This window comes from Lathyrus oleraceus, chromosome 4 (assembly GCF_024323335.1).
Source record: "Lathyrus oleraceus cultivar Zhongwan6 chromosome 4, CAAS_Psat_ZW6_1.0, whole genome shotgun sequence".
In the NCBI taxonomy this organism is placed as follows: Eukaryota; Viridiplantae; Streptophyta; class Magnoliopsida; order Fabales; family Fabaceae; genus Lathyrus; species Lathyrus oleraceus.
In genome coordinates, this window is record NC_066582.1 from 37,685,558 (window position 1) to 37,712,184 (window position 26,627).

General features: G+C 30.4%; 1 protein-coding gene across 1 annotated transcript; it reads right to left on the reverse strand.

Annotated features, from left to right (window-relative positions):
• Nucleotides 1–357: 357 nt before the first annotated feature.
• Nucleotides 358–3,509, reverse strand: LOC127138683 (pro-cathepsin H). Its single transcript, XM_051065181.1, has 7 exons — nucleotides 3,139–3,509; nucleotides 2,930–3,045; nucleotides 2,073–2,146; nucleotides 1,528–1,792; nucleotides 1,057–1,188; nucleotides 788–923; nucleotides 358–694 (listed from the first exon to the last, which is right to left on the reverse strand). Exons 1-7 carry the CDS (start codon nucleotides 3,428–3,430, stop codon nucleotides 657–659), a joined length of 1,053 nt encoding a protein of 350 aa, XP_050921138.1. The 5' UTR covers nucleotides 3,431–3,509; the 3' UTR covers nucleotides 358–656.
• Nucleotides 3,510–26,627: the final 23,118 nt, after the last annotated feature.

Below are 26,627 nucleotides of genomic sequence, written 5' to 3' on the forward strand. Positions count from 1 at the left end.
TTGTACAATTTAATTGATATCTTGCATCCATTATCTAACTCTACCTATGATATCTTGTAATAAGTTTGTTTTGTTAGACTCGCACAATAATACATTAGATACGACAAAGTAAACACACAATGACAATGACATCATATTTTTGAGTTTTGAATGAAAGGGTACAAAGTTTAGATACGAACAATATGACATCATGTGGGATTTGTGTTGGCTTTTGTTCTATTCATCCATATTTTTGTATTTTTTTTATCTTATAACAGAAATAAAATTTGATTAATGTTATCAAAGGAGCTTCGACCATTTTCAGAGATCATAAATTATTGATCGTCACAAAGAGCCTAAAACTATTAAGTAATGAAATGATAAACAAACACCCTGCATGACATCCTTAAATTGCTAAGGGAAATGCTACAGACGAAGTTTATTATGTCTCTATGTGATAATGATACAGAATTTACAATCTTATTCAGTAATGTGGTTGGTATATGGAAAATAGAAGAAATTGAGTCTCAATTCCAAACTTATTTTACAGATTAACATCAAAGACTTATCATTATATCACTGCATTTTACGTTTAAGATGAATAACTACAAAGATAACGTGTAAGATGGAAGTCATCACCAAGGCATCCTTTTGGGCATCACGTCCCAGTTTGCCATTTAGGCCACAACAGGATAGGAAGAACATGTAGCAACACCTGAAATTAAACAAAAAGGATTAGCAAAAGCCAGTTACTAACTGAGAAATGATTATCTTCAGCTGTATAAATTCAGAGCCGGTGGATCCTTACCGCACATATTCTTCCCCATTTCCATTTTGAAATAGCCATGGTCACCCCAATCACCTCCCCACGAATTTTTAATGAGCCAATATGGTATGCCGTCTTCAATCCCATATCCAACAGCAAGAACAGCATGATTCACATCCTGCACGGCAAATTCAAATTTAGCTAACTTTGGGTGCATTAAACTTGTTGCGAAGCATTTTATTTTGAAAATTGAATCAAACACTTGATTGAGGAGGATCAGGTACTATTTCTTGCTATTGCAGCATACTCACCATGGGCGTGCTGCCACAAGCTGTACTAGTGTAAACTCCACTCTTGTATAATCTGAAGTCATGCACCACCTCAAATGCCACACTAACAGGCCGAGCAAAAGCAATTGCGTGTTTCAATTCATCCTCAGCACCCTACAACCGAATCAAAATTAAACACAATTAGAAAATCATATATAGATGAAGTTGAGGTTTGAGTGATCTGATTCTGCCATGCCTCTGCAGAGCAAATACAACGCAACATTACATTTATCCATATGGCCACATAATGCGAATAAGTGAACAATAGAGAAAATAAAGGGAATCTGTAAATGAGCGTTGTGCTGGAAGTTGCTTCCGACAAATCAACCTCTAACTAACAGTAATATAAGCTCAATTGCTTAACCAACTTAAGTAATTAACTTAGCCGTAGCTAGCTAGAATAGAGTTAACACACATATCAAACGGTAAATTGATAATCAAATGTATTATTACCAAGGTGATGTTGACAGAGCCAAGGACTTTAACAGCAACGTGTTCAGATCTAAATTTGCAGAGACCATTACTTCCAGTGTAGGGATATGCTTCTTCTGTCTCAAGGCCACCATTGTATTTTATGTATTCAAAGGCTTGTGACGGTAACCCGCCGCTGCAGCCAAAGTTATTGAAAGCACCAGCACAATCCACTAACTGCTGCTCAGAAAGAGAGATATTCTTTCCGAATGCCTGTGCGTAAGCTGATTCCAATGCTCCAGTTGTGCTGCAGAGAACAATGTTACCGTTAGAGATATGATAACATGGAACTACTTGCAAGCCCGTGTGGGTGGAATTTTAATTGCATCAAATTAAGAAAGTGAACCAAAGAAATAATGTTAAGTTTGCTTGTACGATTCTAAAATAACAGCTTGCTTATATGACCAGAGGATAGGGTTTCAAGAAGTTAAGATGGCAACTCCAGCACTCAGTGTTTAGAATTTTCAAATAGACCTACTCAAAAAGATTCTAATAATTCCAAAAAAGTTCCTCAGTCAGAAAACAACCTGAATGTCCAGCATGATCCGCAGCTGCCTTGATCTTTAACTCCACTGACTATACCTTCTTTCCTCCAGTCTTTCTGCACGCAAGAACAAAAAGAAAACGAATTCATACAAAGATCCTCTGATAGTAATTGAGGAAAGAAACATGAAAATTCAGTTCAATGGCAGGAAATTAATGGTAACACATAGGAAGCATTCTCATTCCATGGTCTCACACACACACACACTGTTACATCACATGATCAAACAATACACTCATTCCAACCACAACAACAATAACCAAGTCTTATCTTACCAAGTGAAGTTGACTACATGGATCAAACTATGTCATAATTGTTATATAGATCAGAGTAGAGAGAAAAACACAAAAGCTTTAGTCACACAGTTCGGCCTACGTCTGTGACTATAGAACAACTATAGTTCCATATTATTGATTCATTCTGAATTACACATCATTAGGGTTTCAGTGTTACAAACATATATAGAGATACTAATGACCCAGTCGCCCCCCAACAGTTGGGCCAAACGCAACTACGAGCCTAACTCAACAATAATGTTCCATTCAAAGTTTCAAACACTTTTATCCATCTCATTAATCTAGATACACTTATTCCAACCATAAAATAACCAAAATTTAAACTAATTGGTGTTAGAATTGAAACTAACCTAATAAACACCTCACATTCAACACACGTTCAAAGTAAAATAGAACTTCACAATTTCAAATACGAACAACAGCTACAATAGAAGTAATAGTAGTTTATATAGCATCAATAATGCTACCAACTTATATCAATTCAATTTCCATACTTTCTTAAATTCATTGTTCATAGAATTGATAGTAGTTGTTGCTGACATACCTCGTCAGGAAGATTAGCATCGGTAATCTTATGGTTACCCTTAAGAGTAGCAGAGCAATTTTGAGCAGCACCAAGTCTATGACTTCTGAACTCCTCCCAAGTCCAATCAGCAAAATCTGCAACTCAAAAATCTCAATCAAATCCAAACAAAACCTAACTAACAAAACAAAAAAGAAAATCAAAGTCAAAGAACAATCAACAACACATACGATTAACACCGAGCTTGTAACTGAGTCGTCTCTTATTACTGGACCTGATAAGTTCAATATTCTCCGAAAAGATCTTAAACCGAAGCTTCATCTCATCAACGCTATCGTATCGCTTACCGTATCTGTTAGCGAACCGGGCGAAAGAGACGGCGTGACGACTTTCTCCGATCACCTGAAGTAACTGCTCCTCCACGTCGGAGACCATTCGAATAGGATTGGAGTCATGGAAGCTGAATCCGGCGGCGGCGGAGGCGACGCAGAACAAAACGATAAGCAACGACCACTGTGCCATATCACTCTCCCAAAACTCTGGTACTAAAAGTTTCTACGTTTTACTCTTGAATCTCTTCATCTCGATCTTAGTATTTATACCATCACTGTTTCGATTTCTATTGGCTGGTTTCTAAGAAAGATAATCATTGGTCCTCATGGAAAATTGAATGACCAAATTATCCTTTATTTACTTTTCTATTTTTTTTTCTCTCTTTCAATTTTCTCCTATTTTTGAGTACTCTTTCTGAATTTATTTATAATCAAAAGTCTTTTAAAAATTTTAATCTTAAATATAACTAAATATTAACAAATTTATGTATATTTAATATATTTATTTTTAAAATTATCTCTACATTAATTATTTGATATCATTAGTGAATGATAATTTAATTGAATGTATATTAGTAATTGTCTTATCTCTATCGTATGAAATCAAAAAAAATAAATGCACTTAATTATCTTTTTTAATAAATGTGAATTTTTTTTATAAATCCAATCGGAATAGTATAATACTGCAATAAGCATATTATAAATATTTTTTAATACAAACTTTATTTTATGTGAATTTTGAGAATTCTTTATCTAAATAATCCATCTTTTTAAATTAATTTTTAAAATAACTTATGTTTTAAATTTTTTTTTAAATATCTCACTTTCAAAAAAAAAAATTAGGAGAAAGTGTTGTTACCAGAAGATTTTGAGAGAAAGTGTCAATTGTATAGGCGACTGCATATGATGTTGTCAATTCAATTGATGTCAGTGTACATATTTTAAAGGGAAACGCCAATTTGTCTGGCATCAGTACATTGCAAATTTTGTTGAGTATAAATAGAGATGTCTCCTACCATTTGCTTCACTCCATACTTCACTTCAAATTCTTCTTTCATTTTCATCACTAACTCTATCATGATTATTAAAAGATATATGCATGTTTCTTATTTCGTAACGAAATCTCCGATGAAAAAGTTTTTTTGGAACATCCAAAGCTTTGAACATCGTGAGAGGAGTTTGAAAAGTTGGTTAGACGGGGATATTATGATGGGGAAATAATTAGAATTATCGAGAGGCTTATTTTGTACATCTCAATTACAGATGACAATAATGCTACACATCGTATGTGGGTGCGAGTTAGAGATGATGATGATGATATTAGAGATATGATGTCTGCAGCATATGACATTATTTTGATTGTTGTAATCTCTTTGACATGTTATGGTGTTATATTCTTTTTATCTATTGTTTTTGTTATTGTTTTATGCGTATTTTATTTGTATTACTATGTCTTGTGTTGTTGTTGTGTGAAAATTTTATGATGTAACCAAAAGTTGATATATTATAAATAACAAGGTTAGAAAAATTTAAAGAAAACAAATAAATGTTCATGTAGAACTTGCTCCAACATTGGGACATTTTGTCCGATTATGTTCGGGCTGACGTCATAAACCACATAATCTTACAATCTTATCAGTTGTATCCATTTCTGTTGTAATTCGCATGATGTTCAGGCGACCCTTTTTCTTCTGTTGCATGTTTTTGTTGTGCCATGTAATATCCCCTTGATAAGCATGCCGATAATCTTCCAATGCTACCACCGGGAAGATATTGTTGTACACAATAAAGATATTTACGACTTTGTAAACATCAAAGAGATGCATGAAAGCATCTTGGCGAGCATATGAACATGTCGCAATGACATAGGAGCAAGGCATACAAAATGCTTGAAATTTGTCACAATCACAACTTTTTTCGAAGGTTCTTATCTTTGATTTCCCTCATGATTTCTTTTGTGATATGTCTAATGCAATAAACATGGTTAGAAGGAAGATTATGTCATCCGTTCTCAGGATTATTATATGCACTCTCAATAGATGCATGTCTGTCAGAAATTAAATAGATGTTGGGTTATGGAGAAACGTGTGCTATGAGATTCTTAAGGAAGAAACTCCAACCACCAAGAGTCTCACCTTCAACTAGAGCGAATGCAACCAAAAAGATGTTATTGTTGTCGTCTTGTGTCACTGCCATAAGTAATGTGCCCTTGTATTTTCCGTAAAGTCATGTTCCATCAATTTTAAGAATAGGTTTACATGATGCAAAACCTTTGATGCATGGTCGAAACGTCCAAAAGAGTTTATGGAATATTCTATTTCCACTGACACAAGTTTTGTCTGGCGTATATGTTGGAAGTGTCTCCAAAATACTGTTTACTTAAATTAATTAATACTACATGTTAAAAGTACACATGGGGTGTATCACTTCAAGACGGATAAAGATTCTTCGTATAATTAGTCACAAAATTTAATTTAATATTTTACTTTAATCCTTTAAATAAAAAATGTTACATAATAGTCCCTTAAAAATTGTTTTGTTAGTCTAATTAGTCATTGTCAATAAAATTTTTGAAAAAAATGTTAACTTCACCTACGTGACATGACAACAGAGCATTTGTTAATAAGTCGAGTCAACATATGTATTTAAAAACTGATATTTTATTTAAACTGAAGAGATTTTGTTTTCGGAGGTTAAAAACTCTCGCAAATTGTTAATAATGTGCAAAAAGAAAATATATCATCACATTGCTATCAGAATAATCAACAAGTCCTTCTAAAACAGAGTAACCACTCAAACAATATAACATAAAAAACAAAAATCAGCTCTAAAAGACAGAGCATTAGTTCCAATAACACTAGAAAAGTTGACAATCGAAATTGTTTTCAATCCAACACTACTTCTTATTCCAGCATATTCGTGCAAGTATTGTAGTTCCACGTGTTTCATGGAATTGGACAAGCAATAGCAGAAAATGATAAATATTGAAACATGAATGTCAAACGCACATTAGAACTTGTGTTAAATATTGAAACATTAAATTATAAATATTGAACTCACATTAATGTTAAATACTGAAACAGGAATATAAAACTTGTGTTAAATATTGAAACATTAAATTATAAATATTGAAACAGGAATGTTAAACCCACATTAGAACGTGTGTCAAACTCAAATCAGAAAATAATAAATATTGAAACAAGAATCTTAAATCTTGTTACTACCACTGATATATTAAACAAACACCCATCAATTTGGTTTCAAGACTTATGTATTTGCAAATTCACAATATTTAAAAGGCAATGTTTAACTCACTGGAAGTCAATGATCACTGTCACACCCTGATTTTGACCCTGAATCACCAATTTAACACATTCATCATAGTCGTTGTATCTCTACATATCATAACATACATTCCATACCGCATAGTGCCTATAATATCAGTCAAAATAAATTTCCAGATCTACAGGCAAACCGGTTGAATCAATTTTCAAATGTACGTCAAATCAGCGGACGAAAAATTTCCAAATCAAGCTTGCAGACATTAATTTTATTAATCTATGCTTCGCGTAGTTTAACCTGGTGTTTTCGATTTATTTTTCGGCTAATTTTTCGATCATATTTTGGCTCTTCTGAGCGTTTTAACCGGGCGTTTTCCATTTCAAAATTTGACAAAAACCTATATGTTTCCGAGAAGTTTATTTCGTACTGGTCATTTTGATGCATTCAATTTTATTTTTCGGATATCTTTTCGCCCGTTTTTTATTCATTTTATTTCATTTTTTATTTCCATTTTTTATTAACATGTTCCGAAAAAATGAATGGAATTAGTTGAACTTTCATTTGATTTGTTAAAATTTATTTAGATTTTTATTTCAATTTAATTTTAGTATCCATTTGTTGTCATTTAAAATATGAAGGGACGTTTTAGTCTTTATGTATTATGAGAAGCCTAGTATTTATACTTATTACATTGCAAGAATTTTGGGAGAACCAATTGGAGACACAGCGCCGCATCCTCGTAAGTTCATTGTGAAGATCCCAAAAAATTTGGATCTCTCTCTTTTCAAAAATCAAAAGAGGACTTCAATAATCATTATTCACAGAAACCATTTTTTTCTTCTTTTACAGTTTCCATAGAATTACAAACTCATCCAAATACTCTTTTATTTCTCTCCTCTTTCTTATCCATAGTCTTTCAAAAAATCTAGAATTTATCCACTTGTAGTATTTCTCTTGAATTTTATCCACTCTTTTATTTCTCTCCATTCACATGCTTGAGAAAGAATTTGGGTTTTATTCAATATGAAATAATTTGAAAAAGTGCAGGTCGGTGAATAGGATGAAGTTGGAAAGTGTTTATAAGAGTCTACCAAAGTAGATGATATTAAATACTCCATTGAAAATTTACTTTGAAATCAGGGAGTAGAAATAACTAAAAGCACCAGCTTTGCACAAAAAGCCTTTCCAAACCGTTAATAGCTCACGCCGGAACCTCTTGCGGCCTCCACACCACCTACACTTTTCCTTAAGCTTTTTCTGTAATAATTTTTTTCTTTGCATCACTACAGCAAATCACACAAAAGTGAGAAATATTGAATCAACCACTTCATGGCAAAACCGACAATGACTTCGACTTTCGGTAACTCTCGGTTTCAAACTCCTTTTTGCATAACTTATTGTGTTTTCTTATTTGTTTTGTATGGTATTTTTTATTCGATTTTGGTTTTGTAGCACTTTCGTGTTTTGTTTTGTTGAAAATCTGGATCACTATGATAGTTTGGCAAATGAGGTGTGCTTGGTACTGCTATTGCAATGCTTTTTGTTTTATTTTAATTATTTCAGCGCAGTTTTTTAATATATATATATATATATATATATGTGATTGTCTAATGACAAACCCCCTATGGCTAAGTGGTTGAGGTGTTCAACATTTCCCACAAGGTCATGGGTTCAATCCTTTCCTATGACAAATATTGTATCCTCCTATCTAGCCATCTTTTAAATACTTGTTGATTTTATTTTTTCCGTGTTAAATTTTTTAAGTGTTTTGTATATACCTTTTTTATTCATTTATTTATTTTCTCCGGCTTATTTTTGGGTTCTTTTTTACATCGAGTTTTTTTAAACATATCTATTTAATTTTCATTAATTTCAAGTTTCCATGCTTTGGTTATTTTAATTTAATTTCAAACCTTTGCATTAATCTTTTTTTTTTAAATCTCTTTTACTAAAATCAGAAGAAAAAGATTACCCTGGATGGAATACTCAGTTGTAATCCCGAATATTAGGCTCAAGCTGTAAGAGCTTGCAAGTCGTATGTATTCAGCTTCTCTTTAAAACACTTGTAATTATTCAAACTTCTTTTCTCAATAAAATTGGAAGAAAAAGATTACCTGAATGGAATATCCAGTTGTAATCCCGAATATTAGGCTCAAGTTGTAAGAGCTTGCAAGCTATAAGTATTCGTCTTCTCTTCAAAATATTTGTAAATATCCAAACATCTTTTCTCAATAAAATTGAAAGAAAATATTACTTGGATGAAAGGTCCAGATATAGTCCCGAGTATTAGACCCAAGTTGTAAGAGCTTGCAAGTCATAAATACTCGTCTTTCAAGCCATAAACGAAAGACATCTTGTCTTAAGATGATGTAAAGCAATGCTTCGTCCATAATTGTTGAGTTGAGATAAGTCATAAATACTTGTTGATTTTATTTTTTCCGTGTTAAATTTTTTAAGTGTTTTGTATATACCTTTTTTATTCATTTATTTATTTTCTCCGGCTTATTTTTGGGTTCTTTTTTACATCGAGTTTTTTTAAACATATCTATTTAATTTTCATTAATTTCAAGTTTCCATGCTTTGGTTATTTTAATTTAATTTCAAACCTTTGCATTAATCTTTTTTTTTAAATCTCTTTTACTAAAATCAGAAGAAAAAGATTACCCTGGATGGAATACTCAGTTGTAATCCCGAATATTAGGCTCAAGCTGTAAGAGCTTGCAAGTCGTAGGTATTCAGCTTCTCTTTAAAACACTTCTAATTATTCAAACTTCTTTTCTCAATAAAATTGGAAGAAAAAGATTACCTGGATGGAATATCCAGTTGTAATCCCGAATATTAGGCTCAAGTTGTAAGAGCTTGCAAGCTATAAGTATTCGTCTTCTCTTCAAAATATTTGTAAATATCCAAACATCTTTTCTCAATAAAATTGAAAGAAAATATTACTTGGATGAAAGGTCCAGATATAGTCCCGAGTATTAGACCCAAGTTGTAAGAGCTTGCAAGTCATAAATACTCGTCTTTCAAGCCATAAACGAAAGACATCTTGTCTTAAGATGATGTAAAGCAATGCTTCGTCCATAATTGTTGAGTTGAGATAAGTCATAAATACTTGTTGATTTTATTTTTTCCGTGTTAAATTTTTTAAGTGTTTTGTATATACCTTTTTTATTCATTTATTTATTTTCTCCGGCTTATTTTTGGGTTCTTTTTTACATCGAGTTTTTTTAAACATATCTATTTAATTTTCATTAATTTCAAGTTTCCATGCTTTGGTTATTTTAATTTAATTTCAAACCTTTGCATTAATCTTTTTTTTTTAAATCTCTTTTACTAAAATCAGAAGAAAAAGATTACCCTGGATGGAATACTCAGTTGTAATCCCGAATATTAGGCTCAAGCTGTAAGAGCTTGCAAGTCGTATGTATTCAGCTTCTCTTTAAAACACTTGTAATTATTCAAACTTCTTTTCTCAATAAAATTGGAAGAAAAAGATTACCTGGATGGAATATCCAGTTGTAATCCCGAATATTAGGCTCAAGTTGTAAGAGCTTGCAAGCTATAAGTATTCGTCTTCTCTTCAAAATATTTGTAAATATCCAAACATCTTTTCTCAATAAAATTGAAAGAAAATATTACTTGGATGAAAGGTCCAGATATAGTCCCGAGTATTAGACCCAAGTTGTAAGAGCTTGCAAGTCATAAATACTCGTCTTTCAAGCCATAAACGAAAGACATCTTGTCTTAAGATGATGTAAAGCAATGCTTCGTCCATAATTGTTGAGTTGAGATAAGTCATAAATACTTGTTGATTTTATTTTTTCCGTGTTAAATTTTTTAAGTGTTTTGTATATACCTTTTTTATTCATTTATTTATTTTCTCCGGCTTATTTTTGGGTTCTTTTTTACATCGAGTTTTTTTAAACATATCTATTTAATTTTCATTAATTTCAAGTTTCCATGCTTTGGTTATTTTAATTTAATTTCAAACCTTTGCATTAATCTTTTTTTTTAAATCTCTTTTACTAAAATCAGAAGAAAAAGATTACCCTGGATGGAATACTCAGTTGTAATCCCGAATATTAGGCTCAAGCTGTAAGAGCTTGCAAGTCGTAGGTATTCAGCTTCTCTTTAAAACACTTGTAATTATTCAAACTTCTTTTCTCAATAAAATTGGAAGAAAAAGATTACCTGGATGGAATATCCAGTTGTAATCCCGAATATTAGGCTCAAGTTGTAAGAGCTTGCAAGCTATAAGTATTCGTCTTCTCTTCAAAATATTTGTAAATATCCAAACATCTTTTCTCAATAAAATTGAAAGAAAATATTACTTGGATGAAAGGTCCAGATATAGTCCCGAGTATTAGACCCAAGTTGTAAGAGCTTGCAAGTCATAAATACTCGTCTTTCAAGCCATAAACGAAAGACATCTTGTCTTAAGATGATGTAAAGCAATGCTTCGTCCATAATTGTTGAGTTGAGATAAGTCATAAATACTTGTTGATTTTATTTTTTCCGTGTTAAATTTTTTAAGTGTTTTGTATATACCTTTTTTATTCATTTATTTATTTTCTCCGGCTTATTTTTGGGTTCTTTTTTACATCGAGTTTTTTTAAACATATCTATTTAATTTTCATTAATTTCAAGTTTCCATGCTTTGGTTATTTTAATTTAATTTCAAACCTTTGCATTAATCTTTTTTTTTTAAATCTCTTTTACTAAAATCAGAAGAAAAAGATTACCCTGGATGGAATACTCAGTTGTAATCCCGAATATTAGGCTCAAGCTGTAAGAGCTTGCAAGTCGTATGTATTCAGCTTCTCTTTAAAACACTTGTAATTATTCAAACTTCTTTTCTCAATAAAATTGGAAGAAAAAGATTACCTGGATGGAATATCCAGTTGTAATCCCGAATATTAGGCTCAAGTTGTAAGAGCTTGCAAGCTATAAGTATTCGTCTTCTCTTCAAAATATTTGTAAATATCCAAACATCTTTTCTCAATAAAATTGAAAGAAAATATTACTTGGATGAAAGGTCCAGATATAGTCCCGAGTATTAGACCCAAGTTGTAAGAGCTTGCAAGTCATAAATACTCGTCTTTCAAGCCATAAACGAAAGACATCTTGTCTTAAGATGATGTAAAGCAATGCTTCGTCCATAATTGTTGAGTTGAGATAAGTCATAAATACTTGTTGATTTTATTTTTTCCGTGTTAAATTTTTAAGTGTTTTGTATATACCTTTTTTATTCATTTATTTATTTTCTCCGGCTTATTTTTGGGTTCTTTTTTACATCGAGTTTTTTTAAACATATCTATTTAATTTTCATTAATTTCAAGTTTCCATGCTTTGGTTATTTTAATTTAATTTCAAACCTTTGCATTAATCTTTTTTTTTTAAATCTCTTTTACTAAAATCAGAAGAAAAAGATTACCCTGGATGGAATACTCAGTTGTAATCCCGAATATTAGGCTCAAGCTGTAAGAGCTTGCAAGTCGTATGTATTCAGCTTCTCTTTAAAACACTTGTAATTATTCAAACTTCTTTTCTCAATAAAATTGGAAGAAAAAGATTACCTGGATGGAATATCCAGTTGTAATCCCGAATATTAGGCTCAAGTTGTAAGAGCTTGCAAGCTATAAGTATTCGTCTTCTCTTCAAAATATTTGTAAATATCCAAACATCTTTTCTCAATAAAATTGAAAGAAAATATTACTTGGATGAAAGGTCCAGATATAGTCCCGAGTATTAGACCCAAGTTGTAAGAGCTTGCAAGTCATAAATACTCGTCTTTCAAGCCATAAACGAAAGACATCTTGTCTTAAGATGATGTAAAGCAATGCTTCGTCCATAATTGTTGAGTTGAGATAAGTCATAAATACTTGTTGATTTTATTTTTTCCGTGTTAAATTTTTTAAGTGTTTTGTATATACCTTTTTTATTCATTTATTTATTTTCTCCGGCTTATTTTTGGGTTCTTTTTTACATCGAGTTTTTTTAAACATATCTATTTAATTTTCATTAATTTCAAGTTTCCATGCTTTGGTTATTTTAATTTAATTTCAAACCTTTGCATTAATCTTTTTTTTTAAATCTCTTTTACTAAAATCAGAAGAAAAAGATTACCCTGGATGGAATACTCAGTTGTAATCCCGAATATTAGGCTCAAGCTGTAAGAGCTTGCAAGTCGTAGGTATTCAGCTTCTCTTTAAAACACTTGTAATTATTCAAACTTCTTTTCTCAATAAAATTGGAAGAAAAAGATTACCTGGATGGAATATCCAGTTGTAATCCCGAATATTAGGCTCAAGTTGTAAGAGCTTGCAAGCTATAAGTATTCGTCTTCTCTTCAAAATATTTGTAAATATCCAAACATCTTTTCTCAATAAAATTGAAAGAAAATATTACTTGGATGAAAGGTCCAGATATAGTCCCGAGTATTAGACCCAAGTTGTAAGAGCTTGCAAGTCATAAATACTCGTCTTTCAAGCCATAAACGAAAGACATCTTGTCTTAAGATGATGTAAAGCAATGCTTCGTCCATAATTGTTGAGTTGAGATAAGTCATAAATATTTGTTGATTTTATTTTTTCCGTGTTAAATTTTTTAAGTGTTTTGTATATACCTTTTTTATTCATTTATTTATTTTCTCCGGCTTATTTTTGGGTTCTTTTTTACATCGAGTTTTTTTAAACATATCTATTTAATTTTCATTAATTTCAAGTTTCCATGCTTTGGTTATTTTAATTTAATTTCAAACCTTTGCATTAATCTTTTTTTTTTAAATCTCTTTTACTAAAATCAGAAGAAAAAGATTACCCTGGATGGAATACTCAGTTGTAATCCCGAATATTAGGCTCAAGCTGTAAGAGCTTGCAAGTCGTATGTATTCAGCTTCTCTTTAAAACACTTGTAATTATTCAAACTTCTTTTCTCAATAAAATTGGAAGAAAAAGATTACCTGGATGGAATATCCAGTTGTAATCCCGAATATTAGGCTCAAGTTGTAAGAGCTTGCAAGCTATAAGTATTCGTCTTCTCTTCAAAATATTTGTAAATATCCAAACATCTTTTCTCAATAAAATTGAAAGAAAATATTACTTGGATGAAAGGTCCAGATATAGTCCCGAGTATTAGACCCAAGTTGTAAGAGCTTGCAAGTCATAAATACTCGTCTTTCAAGCCATAAACGAAAGACATCTTGTCTTAAGATGATGTAAAGCAATGCTTCGTCCATAATTGTTGAGTTGAGATAAGTCATAAATACTTGTTGATTTTATTTTTTCCGTGTTAAATTTTTTAAGTGTTTTGTATATACCTTTTTTATTCATTTATTTATTTTCTCCGGCTTATTTTTGGGTTCTTTTTTACATCGAGTTTTTTTAAACATATCTATTTAATTTTCATTAATTTCAAGTTTCCATGCTTTGGTTATTTTAATTTAATTTCAAACCTTTGCATTAATCTTTTTTTTTTAAATCTCTTTTACTAAAATCAGAAGAAAAAGATTACCCTGGATGGAATACTCAGTTGTAATCCCGAATATTAGGCTCAAGCTGTAAGAGCTTGCAAGTCGTATGTATTCAGCTTCTCTTTAAAACACTTGTAATTATTCAAACTTCTTTTCTCAATAAAATTGGAAGAAAAAGATTACCTGGATGGAATATCCAGTTGTAATCCCGAATATTAGGCTCAAGTTGTAAGAGCTTGCAAGCTATAAGTATTCGTCTTCTCTTCAAAATATTTGTAAATATCCAAACATCTTTTCTCAATAAAATTGAAAGAAAATATTACTTGGATGAAAGGTCCAGATATAGTCCCGAGTATTAGACCCAAGTTGTAAGAGCTTGCAAGTCATAAATACTCGTCTTTCAAGCCATAAACGAAAGACATCTTGTCTTAAGATGATGTAAAGCAATGCTTCGTCCATAATTGTTGAGTTGAGATAAGTCATAAATACTTGTTGATTTTATTTTTTCCGTGTTAAATTTTTTAAGTGTTTTGTATATACCTTTTTTATTCATTTATTTATTTTCTCCGGCTTATTTTTGGGTTCTTTTTTACATCGAGTTTTTTTAAACATATCTATTTAATTTTCATTAATTTCAAGTTTCCATGCTTTGGTTATTTTAATTTAATTTCAAACCTTTGCATTAATCTTTTTTTTTAAATCTCTTTTACTAAAATCAGAAGAAAAAGATTACCCTGGATGGAATACTCAGTTGTAATCCCGAATATTAGGCTCAAGCTGTAAGAGCTTGCAAGTCGTAGGTATTCAGCTTCTCTTTAAAACACTTGTAATTATTCAAACTTCTTTTCTCAATAAAATTGGAAGAAAAAGATTACCTGGATGGAATATCCAGTTGTAATCCCGAATATTAGGCTCAAGTTGTAAGAGCTTGCAAGCTATAAGTATTCGTCTTCTCTTCAAAATATTTGTAAATATCCAAACATCTTTTCTCAATAAAATTGAAAGAAAATATTACTTGGATGAAAGGTCCAGATATAGTCCCGAGTATTAGACCCAAGTTGTAAGAGCTTGCAAGTCATAAATACTCGTCTTTCAAGCCATAAACGAAAGACATCTTGTCTTAAGATGATGTAAAGCAATGCTTCGTCCATAATTGTTGAGTTGAGATAAGTCATAAATACTTGTTGATTTTATTTTTTCCGTGTTAAATTTTTTAAGTGTTTTGTATATACCTTTTTTATTCATTTATTTATTTTCTCCGGCTTATTTTTGGGTTCTTTTTTACATCGAGTTTTTTTAAACATATCTATTTAATTTTCATTAATTTCAAGTTTCCATGCTTTGGTTATTTTAATTTAATTTCAAACCTTTGCATTAATCTTTTTTTTTTAAATCTCTTTTACTAAAATCAGAAGAAAAAGATTACCCTGGATGGAATACTCAGTTGTAATCCCGAATATTAGGCTCAAGCTGTAAGAGCTTGCAAGTCGTATGTATTCAGCTTCTCTTTAAAACACTTGTAATTATTCAAACTTCTTTTCTCAATAAAATTGGAAGAAAAAGATTACCTGGATGGAATATCCAGTTGTAATCCCGAATATTAGGCTCAAGTTGTAAGAGCTTGCAAGCTATAAGTATTCGTCTTCTCTTCAAAATATTTGTAAATATCCAAACATCTTTTCTCAATAAAATTGAAAGAAAATATTACTTGGATGAAAGGTCCAGATATAGTCCCGAGTATTAGACCCAAGTTGTAAGAGCTTGCAAGTCATAAATACTCGTCTTTCAAGCCATAAACGAAAGACATCTTGTCTTAAGATGATGTAAAGCAATGCTTCGTCCATAATTGTTGAGTTGAGATAAGTCATAAATACTTGTTGATTTTATTTTTTCCGTGTTAAATTTTTTAAGTGTTTTGTATATACCTTTTTTATTCATTTATTTATTTTCTCCGGCTTATTTTTGGGTTCTTTTTTACATCGAGTTTTTTTAAACATATCTATTTAATTTTCATTAATTTCAAGTTTCCATGCTTTGGTTATTTTAATTTAATTTCAAACCTTTGCATTAATCTTTTTTTTTAAATCTCTTTTACTAAAATCAGAAGAAAAAGATTACCCTGGATGGAATACTCAGTTGTAATCCCGAATATTAGGCTCAAGCTGTAAGAGCTTGCAAGTCGTAGGTATTCAGCTTCTCTTTAAAACACTTGTAATTATTCAAACTTCTTTTCTCAATAAAATTGGAAGAAAAAGATTACCTGGATGGAATATCCAGTTGTAATCCCGAATATTAGGCTCAAGTTGTAAGAGCTTGCAAGCTATAAGTATTCGTCTTCTCTTCAAAATATTTGTAAATATCCAAACATCTTTTCTCAATAAAATTGAAAGAAAATATTACTTGGATGAAAGGTCCAGATATAGTCCCGAGTATTAGACCCAAGTTGTAAGAGCTTGCAAGTCATAAATACTCGTCTTTCAAGCCATAAACGAAAGACATCTTGTCTTAAGATGATGTAAAGCAATGCTTCGTCCATAATTGTTGAGTTGAGATAAGTCATAAATATTTGTTGATTTTATTTTTTCCGTGTTAAATTTTTTAAGTGTTTTGTATATACCTTTTTTATTCATTTATTTATTTTCTCCGGCTTATTTTTGGGTTCTTTTTTACATCGAGTTTTTTTAAACATATCTATTTAATTTTCATTAATTTCAAGTTTCCATGCTTTGGTTATTTTAATTTAATTTCAAACCTTTGCATTAATCTTTTTTTTTTAATCTCTTTTACTAAAATCAGAAGAAAAAGATTACCCTGGATGGAATACTCAGTTGTAATCCCGAATATTAGGCTCAAGCTGTAAGAGCTTGCAAGTCGTATGTATTCAGCTTCTCTTTAAAACACTTGTAATTATTCAAACTTCTTTTCTCAATAAAATTGGAAGAAAAAGATTACCTGGATGGAATATCCAGTTGTAATCCCGAATATTAGGCTCAAGTTGTAAGAGCTTGCAAGCTATAAGTATTCGTCTTCTCTTCAAAATATTTGTAAATATCCAAACATCTTTTCTCAATAAAATTGAAAGAAAATATTACTTGGATGAAAGGTCCAGATATAGTCCCGAGTATTAGACCCAAGTTGTAAGAGCTTGCAAGTCATAAATACTCGTCTTTCAAGCCATAAACGAAAGACATCTTGTCTTAAGATGATGTAAAGCAATGCTTCGTCCATAATTGTTGAGTTGAGATAAGTCATAAATACTTGTTGATTTTATTTTTTCCGTGTTAAATTTTTTAAGTGTTTTGTATATACCTTTTTTATTCATTTATTTATTTTCTCCGGCTTATTTTTGGGTTCTTTTTTACATCGAGTTTTTTTAAACATATCTATTTAATTTTCATTAATTTCAAGTTTCCATGCTTTGGTTATTTTAATTTAATTTCAAACCTTTGCATTAATCTTTTTTTTTTAATCTCTTTTACTAAAATCAGAAGAAAAAGATTACCCTGGATGGAATACTCAGTTGTAATCCCGAATATTAGGCTCAAGCTGTAAGAGCTTGCAAGTCGTATGTATTCAGCTTCTCTTTAAAACACTTGTAATTATTCAAACTTCTTTTCTCAATAAAATTGGAAGAAAAAGATTACCTGGATGGAATATCCAGTTGTAATCCCGAATATTAGGCTCAAGTTGTAAGAGCTTGCAAGCTATAAGTATTCGTCTTCTCTTCAAAATATTTGTAAATATCCAAACATCTTTTCTCAATAAAATTGAAAGAAAATATTACTTGGATGAAAGGTCCAGATATAGTCCCGAGTATTAGACCCAAGTTGTAAGAGCTTGCAAGTCATAAATACTCGTCTTTCAAGCCATAAACGAAAGACATCTTGTCTTAAGATGATGTAAAGCAATGCTTCGTCCATAATTGTTGAGTTGAGATAAGTCATAAATACTTGTTGATTTTATTTTTTCCGTGTTAAATTTTTTAAGTGTTTTGTATATACCTTTTTTATTCATTTATTTATTTTCTCCGGCTTATTTTTGGGTTCTTTTTTACATCGAGTTTTTTTAAACATATCTATTTAATTTTCATTAATTTCAAGTTTCCATGCTTTGGTTATTTTAATTTAATTTCAAACCTTTGCATTAATCTTTTTTTTTAAATCTCTTTTACTAAAATCAGAAGAAAAAGATTACCCTGGATGGAATACTCAGTTGTAATCCCGAATATTAGGCTCAAGCTGTAAGAGCTTGCAAGTCGTAGGTATTCAGCTTCTCTTTAAAACACTTGTAATTATTCAAACTTCTTTTCTCAATAAAATTGGAAGAAAAAGATTACCTGGATGGAATATCCAGTTGTAATCCCGAATATTAGGCTCAAGTTGTAAGAGCTTGCAAGCTATAAGTATTCGTCTTCTCTTCAAAATATTTGTAAATATCCAAACATCTTTTCTCAATAAAATTGAAAGAAAATATTACTTGGATGAAAGGTCCAGATATAGTCCCGAGTATTAGACCCAAGTTGTAAGAGCTTGCAAGTCATAAATACTCGTCTTTCAAGCCATAAACGAAAGACATCTTGTCTTAAGATGATGTAAAGCAATGCTTCGTCCATAATTGTTGAGTTGAGATAAGTCATAAATACTTGTTGATTTTATTTTTTCCGTGTTAAATTTTTTAAGTGTTTTGTATATACCTTTTTTATTCATTTATTTATTTTCTCCGGCTTATTTTTGGGTTCTTTTTTACATCGAGTTTTTTTAAACATATCTATTTAATTTTCATTAATTTCAAGTTTCCATGCTTTGGTTATTTTAATTTAATTTCAAACCTTTGCATTAATCTTTTTTTTTAAATCTCTTTTACTAAAATCAGAAGAAAAAGATTACCCTGGATGGAATACTCAGTTGTAATCCCGAATATTAGGCTCAAGCTGTAAGAGCTTGCAAGTCGTATGTATTCAGCTTCTCTTTAAAACACTTGTAATTATTCAAACTTCTTTTCTCAATAAAATTGGAAGAAAAAGATTACCTGGATGGAATATCCAGTTGTAATCCCGAATATTAGGCTCAAGTTGTAAGAGCTTGCAAGCTATAAGTATTCGTCTTCTCTTCAAAATATTTGTAAATATCCAAACATCTTTTCTCAATAAAATTGAAAGAAAATATTACTTGGATGAAAGGTCCAGATATAGTCCCGAGTATTAGACCCAAGTTGTAAGAGCTTGCAAGTCATAAATACTCGTCTTTCAAGCCATAAACGAAAGACATCTTGTCTTAAGATGATGTAAAGCAATGCTTCGTCCATAATTGTTGAGTTGAGATAAGTCATAAATACTTGTTGATTTTATTTTTTCCGTGTTAAATTTTTTAAGTGTTTTGTATATACCTTTTTTATTCATTTATTTATTTTCTCCGGCTTATTTTTGGGTTCTTTTTTACATCGAGTTTTTTTAAACATATCTATTTAATTTTCATTAATTTCAAGTTTCCATGCTTTGGTTATTTTAATTTAATTTCAAACCTTTGCATTAATCTTTTTTTTTAAATCTCTTTTACTAAAATCAGAAGAAAAAGATTACCCTGGATGGAATACTCAGTTGTAATCCCGAATATTAGGCTCAAGCTGTAAGAGCTTGCAAGTCGTAGGTATTCAGCTTCTCTTTAAAACACTTGTAATTATTCAAACTTCTTTTCTCAATAAAATTGGAAGAAAAAGATTACCTGGATGGAATATCCAGTTGTAATCCCGAATATTAGGCTCAAGTTGTAAGAGCTTGCAAGCTATAAGTATTCGTCTTCTCTTCAAAATATTTGTAAATATCCAAACATCTTTTCTCAATAAAATTGAAAGAAAATATTACTTGGATGAAAGGTCCAGATATAGTCCCGAGTATTAGACCCAAGTTGTAAGAGCTTGCAAGTCATAAATACTCGTCTTTCAAGCCATAAACGAAAGACATCTTGTCTTAAGATGATGTAAAGCAATGCTTCGTCCATAATTGTTGAGTTGAGATAAGTCATAAATATTTGTTGATTTTATTTTTTCCGTGTTAAATTTTTTAAGTGTTTTGTATATACCTTTTTTATTCATTTATTTATTTTCTCCGGCTTATTTTTGGGTTCTTTTTTACATCGAGTTTTTTTAAACATATCTATTTAATTTTCATTAATTTCAAGTTTCCATGCTTTGGTTATTTTAATTTAATTTCAAACCTTTGCATTAATCTTTTTTTTTAAATCTCTTTTACTAAAATCAGAAGAAAAAGATTACCCTGGATGGAATACTCAGTTGTAATCCCGAATATTAGGCTCAAGCTGTAAGAGCTTGCAAGTCGTATGTATTCAGCTTCTCTTTAAAACACTTGTAATTATTCAAACTTCTTTTCTCAATAAAATTGGAAGAAAAAGATTACCTGGATGGAATATCCAGTTGTAATCCCGAATATTAGGCTCAAGTTGTAAGAGCTTGCAAGCTATAAGTATTCGTCTTCTCTTCAAAATATTTGTAAATATCCAAACATCTTTTCTCAATAAAATTGAAAGAAAATATTACTTGGATGAAAGGTCCAGATATAGTCCCGAGTATTAGACCCAAGTTGTAAGAGCTTGCAAGTCATAAATACTCGTCTTTCAAGCCATAAACGAAAGACATCTTGTCTTAAGATGATGTAAAGCAATGCTTCGTCCATAATTGTTGAGTTGAGATAAGTCATAAATACTTGTTGATTTTATTTTTTCCGTGTTAAATTTTTTAAGTGTTTTGTATATACCTTTTTTATTCATTTATTTATTTTCTCCGGCTTATTTTTGGGTTCTTTTTTACATCGAGTTTTTTTAAACATATCTATTTAATTTTCATTAATTTCAAGTTTCCATGCTTTGGTTATTTTAATTTAATTTCAAACCTTTGCATTAATCTTTTTTTTTTAAATCTCTTTTACTAAAATCAGAAGAAAAAGATTACCCTGGATGGAATACTCAGTTGTAATCCCGAATATTAGGCTCAAGCTGTAAGAGCTTGCAAGTCGTATGTATTCAGCTTCTCTTTAAAACACTTGTAATTATTCAAACTTCTTTTCTCAATAAAATTGGAAGAAAAAGATTACCTGGATGGAATATCCAGTTGTAATCCCGAATATTAGGCTCAAGTTGTAAGAGCTTGCAAGCTATAAGTATTCGTCTTCTCTTCAAAATATTTGTAAATATCCAAACATCTTTTCTCAATAAAATTGAAAGAAAATATTACTTGGATGAAAGGTCCAGATATAGTCCCGAGTATTAGACCCAAGTTGTAAGAGCTTGCAAGTCATAAATACTCGTCTTTCAAGCCATAAACGAAAGACATCTTGTCTTAAGATGATGTAAAGCAATGCTTCGTCCATAATTGTTGAGTTGAGATAAGTCATAAATACTTGTTGATTTTATTTTTTCCGTGTTAAATTTTTTAAGTGTTTTGTATATACCTTTTTTATTCATTTATTTATTTTCTCCGGCTTATTTTTGGGTTCTTTTTTACATCGAGTTTTTTTAAACATATCTATTTAATTTTCATTAATTTCAAGTTTCCATGCTTTGGTTATTTTAATTTAATTTCAAACCTTTGCATTAATCTTTTTTTTTAAATCTCTTTTACTAAAATCAGAAGAAAAAGATTACCCTGGATGGAATACTCAGTTGTAATCCCGAATATTAGGCTCAAGCTGTAAGAGCTTGCAAGTCGTAGGTATTCAGCTTCTCTTTAAAACACTTGTAATTATTCAAACTTCTTTTCTCAATAAAATTGGAAGAAAAAGATTACCTGGATGGAATATCCAGTTGTAATCCCGAATATTAGGCTCAAGTTGTAAGAGCTTGCAAGCTATAAGTATTCGTCTTCTCTTCAAAATATTTGTAAATATCCAAACATCTTTTCTCAATAAAATTGAAAGAAAATATTACTTGGATGAAAGGTCCAGATATAGTCCCGAGTATTAGACCCAAGTTGTAAGAGCTTGCAAGTCATAAATACTCGTCTTTCAAGCCATAAACGAAAGACATCTTGTCTTAAGATGATGTAAAGCAATGCTTCGTCCATAATTGTTGAGTTGAGATAAGTCATAAATACTTGTTGATTTTATTTTTTCCGTGTTAAATTTTTTAAGTGTTTTGTATATACCTTTTTTATTCATTTATTTATTTTCTCCGGCTTATTTTTGGGTTCTTTTTTACATCGAGTTTTTTTAAACATATCTATTTAATTTTCATTAATTTCAAGTTTCCATGCTTTGGTTATTTTAATTTAATTTCAAACCTTTGCATTAATCTTTTTTTTTTAAATCTCTTTTACTAAAATCAGAAGAAAAAGATTACCCTGGATGGAATACTCAGTTGTAATCCCGAATATTAGGCTCAAGCTGTAAGAGCTTGCAAGTCGTATGTATTCAGCTTCTCTTTAAAACACTTGTAATTATTCAAACTTCTTTTCTCAATAAAATTGGAAGAAAAAGATTACCTGGATGGAATATCCAGTTGTAATCCCGAATATTAGGCTCAAGTTGTAAGAGCTTGCAAGCTATAAGTATTCGTCTTCTCTTCAAAATATTTGTAAATATCCAAACATCTTTTCTCAATAAAATTGAAAGAAAATATTACTTGGATGAAAGGTCCAGATATAGTCCCGAGTATTAGACCCAAGTTGTAAGAGCTTGCAAGTCATAAATACTCGTCTTTCAAGCCATAAACGAAAGACATCTTGTCTTAAGATGATGTAAAGCAATGCTTCGTCCATAATTGTTGAGTTGAGATAAGTCATAAATACTTGTTGATTTTATTTTTTCCGTGTTAAATTTTTTAAGTGTTTTGTATATACCTTTTTTATTCATTTATTTATTTTCTCCGGCTTATTTTTGGGTTCTTTTTTACATCGAGTTTTTTTAAACATATCTATTTAATTTTCATTAATTTCAAGTTTCCATGCTTTGGTTATTTTAATTTAATTTCAAACCTTTGCATTAATCTTTTTTTTTAAATCTCTTTTACTAAAATCAGAAGAAAAAGATTACCCTGGATGGAATACTCAGTTGTAATCCCGAATATTAGGCTCAAGCTGTAAGAGCTTGCAAGTCGTAGGTATTCAGCTTCTCTTTAAAACACTTGTAATTATTCAAACTTCTTTTCTCAATAAAATTGGAAGAAAAAGATTACCTGGATGGAATATCCAGTTGTAATCCCGAATATTAGGCTCAAGTTGTAAGAGCTTGCAAGCTATAAGTATTCGTCTTCTCTTCAAAATATTTGTAAATATCCAAACATCTTTTCTCAATAAAATTGAAAGAAAATATTACTTGGATGAAAGGTCCAGATATAGTCCCGAGTATTAGACCCAAGTTGTAAGAGCTTGCAAGTCATAAATACTCGTCTTTCAAGCCATAAACGAAAGACATCTTGTCTTAAGATGATGTAAAGCAATGCTTCGTCCATAATTGTTGAGTTGAGATAAGTCATAAATACTTGTTGATTTTATTTTTTCCGTGTTAAATTTTTTAAGTGTTTTGTATATACCTTTTTTATTCATTTATTTATTTTCTCCGGCTTATTTTTGGGTTCTTTTTTACATCGAGTTTTTTTAAACATATCTATTTAATTTTCATTAATTTCAAGTTTCCATGCTTTGGTTATTTTAATTTAATTTCAAACCTTTGCATTAATCTTTTTTTTTAAATCTCTTTTACTAAAATCAGAAGAAAAAGATTACCCTGGATGGAATACTCAGTTGTAATCCCGAATATTAGGCTCAAGCTGTAAGAGCTTGCAAGTCGTATGTATTCAGCTTCTCTTTAAAACACTTGTAATTATTCAAACTTCTTTTCTCAATAAAATTGGAAGAAAAAGATTACCTGGATGGAATATCCAGTTGTAATCCCGAATATTAGGCTCAAGTTGTAAGAGCTTGCAAGCTATAAGTATTCGTCTTCTCTTCAAAATATTTGTAAATATCCAAACATCTTTTCTCAATAAAATTGAAAGAAAATATTACTTGGATGAAAGGTCCAGATATAGTCCCGAGTATTAGACCCAAGTTGTAAGAGCTTGCAAGTCATAAATACTCGTCTTTCAAGCCATAAACGAAAGACATCTTGTCTTAAGATGATGTAAAGCAATGCTTCGTCCATAATTGTTGAGTTGAGATAAGTCATAAATACTTGTTGATTTTATTTTTTCCGTGTTAAATTTTTTAAGTGTTTTGTATATACCTTTTTTATTCATTTATTTATTTTCTCCGGCTTATTTTTGGGTTCTTTTTTACATCGAGTTTTTTTAAACATATCTATTTAATTTTCATTAATTTCAAGTTTCCATGCTTTGGTTATTTTAATTTAATTTCAAACCTTTGCATTAATCTTTTTTTTTAAATCTCTTTTACTAAAATCAGAAGAAAAAGATTACCCTGGATGGAATACTCAGTTGTAATCCCGAATATTAGGCTCAAGCTGTAAGAGCTTGCAAGTCGTAGGTATTCAGCTTCTCTTTAAAACACTTGTAATTATTCAAACTTCTTTTCTCAATAAAATTGGAAGAAAAAGATTACCTGGATGGAATATCCAGTTGTAATCCCGAATATTAGGCTCAAGTTGTAAGAGCTTGCAAGCTATAAGTATTCGTCTTCTCTTCAAAATATTTGTAAATATCCAAACATCTTTTCTCAATAAAATTGAAAGAAAATATTACTTGGATGAAAGGTCCAGATATAGTCCCGAGTATTAGACCCAAGTTGTAAGAGCTTGCAAGTCATAAATACTCGTCTTTCAAGCCATAAACGAAAGACATCTTGTCTTAAGATGATGTAAAGCAATGCTTCGTCCATAATTGTTGAGTTGAGATAAGTCATAAATACTTGTTGATTTTATTTTTTCCGTGTTAAATTTTTTAAGTGTTTTGTATATACCTTTTTTATTCATTTATTTATTTTCTCCGGCTTATTTTTGAGTTCTTTTTTACATCGAGTTTTTTTAAACATATCTATTTAATTTTCATTAATTTCAAGTTTCCATGCTTTGGTTATTTTAATTTAATTTCAAACCTTTGCATTAATCTTTTTTTTTAAATCTCTTTTACTAAAATCAGAAGAAAAAGATTACCCTGGATGGAATACTCAGTTGTAATCCCGAATATTAGGCTCAAGCTGTAAGAGCTTGCAAGTCGTATGTATTCAGCTTCTCTTTAAAACACTTGTAATTATTCAAACTTCTTTTCTCAATAAAATTGGAAGAAAAAGATTACCTGGATGGAATATCCAGTTGTAATCCCGAATATTAGGCTCAAGTTGTAAGAGCTTGCAAGCTATAAGTATTCGTCTTCTCTTCAAAATATTTGTAAATATCCAAACATCTTTTCTCAATAAAATTGAAAGAAAATATTACTTGGATGAAAGGTCCAGATATAGTCCCGAGTATTAGACCCAAGTTGTAAGAGCTTGCAAGTCATAAATACTCGTCTTTCAAGCCATAAACGAAAGACATCTTGTCTTAAGATGATGTAAAGCAATGCTTCGTCCATAATTGTTGAGTTGAGATAAGTCATAAATACTTGTTGATTTTATTTTTTCCGTGTTAAATTTTTTAAGTGTTTTGTATATACCTTTTTTATTCATTTATTTATTTTCTCCGGCTTATTTTTGGGTTCTTTTTTACATCGAGTTTTTTTAAACATATCTATTTAATTTTCATTAATTTCAAGTTTCCATGCTTTGGTTATTTTAATTTAATTTCAAACCTTTGCATTAATCTTTTTTTTTAAATCTCTTTTACTAAAATCAGAAGAAAAAGATTACCCTGGATGGAATACTCAGTTGTAATCCCGAATATTAGGCTCAAGCTGTAAGAGCTTGCAAGTCGTAGGTATTCAGCTTCTCTTTAAAACACTTGTAATTATTCAAACTTCTTTTCTCAATAAAATTGGAAGAAAAAGATTACCTGGATGGAATATCCAGTTGTAATCCCGAATATTAGGCTCAAGTTGTAAGAGCTTGCAAGCTATAAGTATTCGTCTTCTCTTCAAAATATTTGTAAATATCCAAACATCTTTTCTCAATAAAATTGAAAGAAAATATTACTTGGATGAAAGGTCCAGATATAGTCCCGAGTATTAGACCCAAGTTGTAAGAGCTTGCAAGTCATAAATACTCGTCTTTCAAGCCATAAACGAAAGACATCTTGTCTTAAGATGATGTAAAGCAATGCTTCGTCCATAATTGTTGAGTTGAGATAAGTCATAAATACTTGTTGATTTTATTTTTTCCGTGTTAAATTTTTTAAGTGTTTTGTATATACCTTTTTTATTCATTTATTTATTTTCTCCGGCTTATTTTTGGGTTCTTTTTTACATCGAGTTTTTTTAAACATATCTATTTAATTTTCATTAATTTCAAGTTTCCATGCTTTGGTTATTTTAATTTAATTTCAAACCTTTGCATTAATCTTTTTTTTTTAAATCTCTTTTACTAAAATCAGAAGAAAAAGATTACCCTGGATGGAATACTCAGTTGTAATCCCGAATATTAGGCTCAAGCTGTAAGAGCTTGCAAGTCGTATGTATTCAGCTTCTCTTTAAAACACTTGTAATTATTCAAACTTCTTTTCTCAATAAAATTGGAAGAA

Bases quoted from the DNA above. Each gene is read 5' to 3' on its own strand.
- LOC127138683 (XM_051065181.1), bottom strand. From the start codon at position 3,430: ATGGCACAGTGGTCGTTGCTTATCGTTTTGTTCTGCGTCGCCTCCGCC. The intron at 3,046-3,138 runs GTATGTGTTGTT...TTTGAGTTGCAG, and splicing joins TTACAAGCTCGGTGTTAATC to ATTTTGCTGATTGGACTTGG. The intron at 695-787 runs GTAAGGATCCAC...GTTTAATTTCAG, and splicing joins AATGGGGAAGAATATGTGCG to GTGTTGCTACATGTTCTTCC.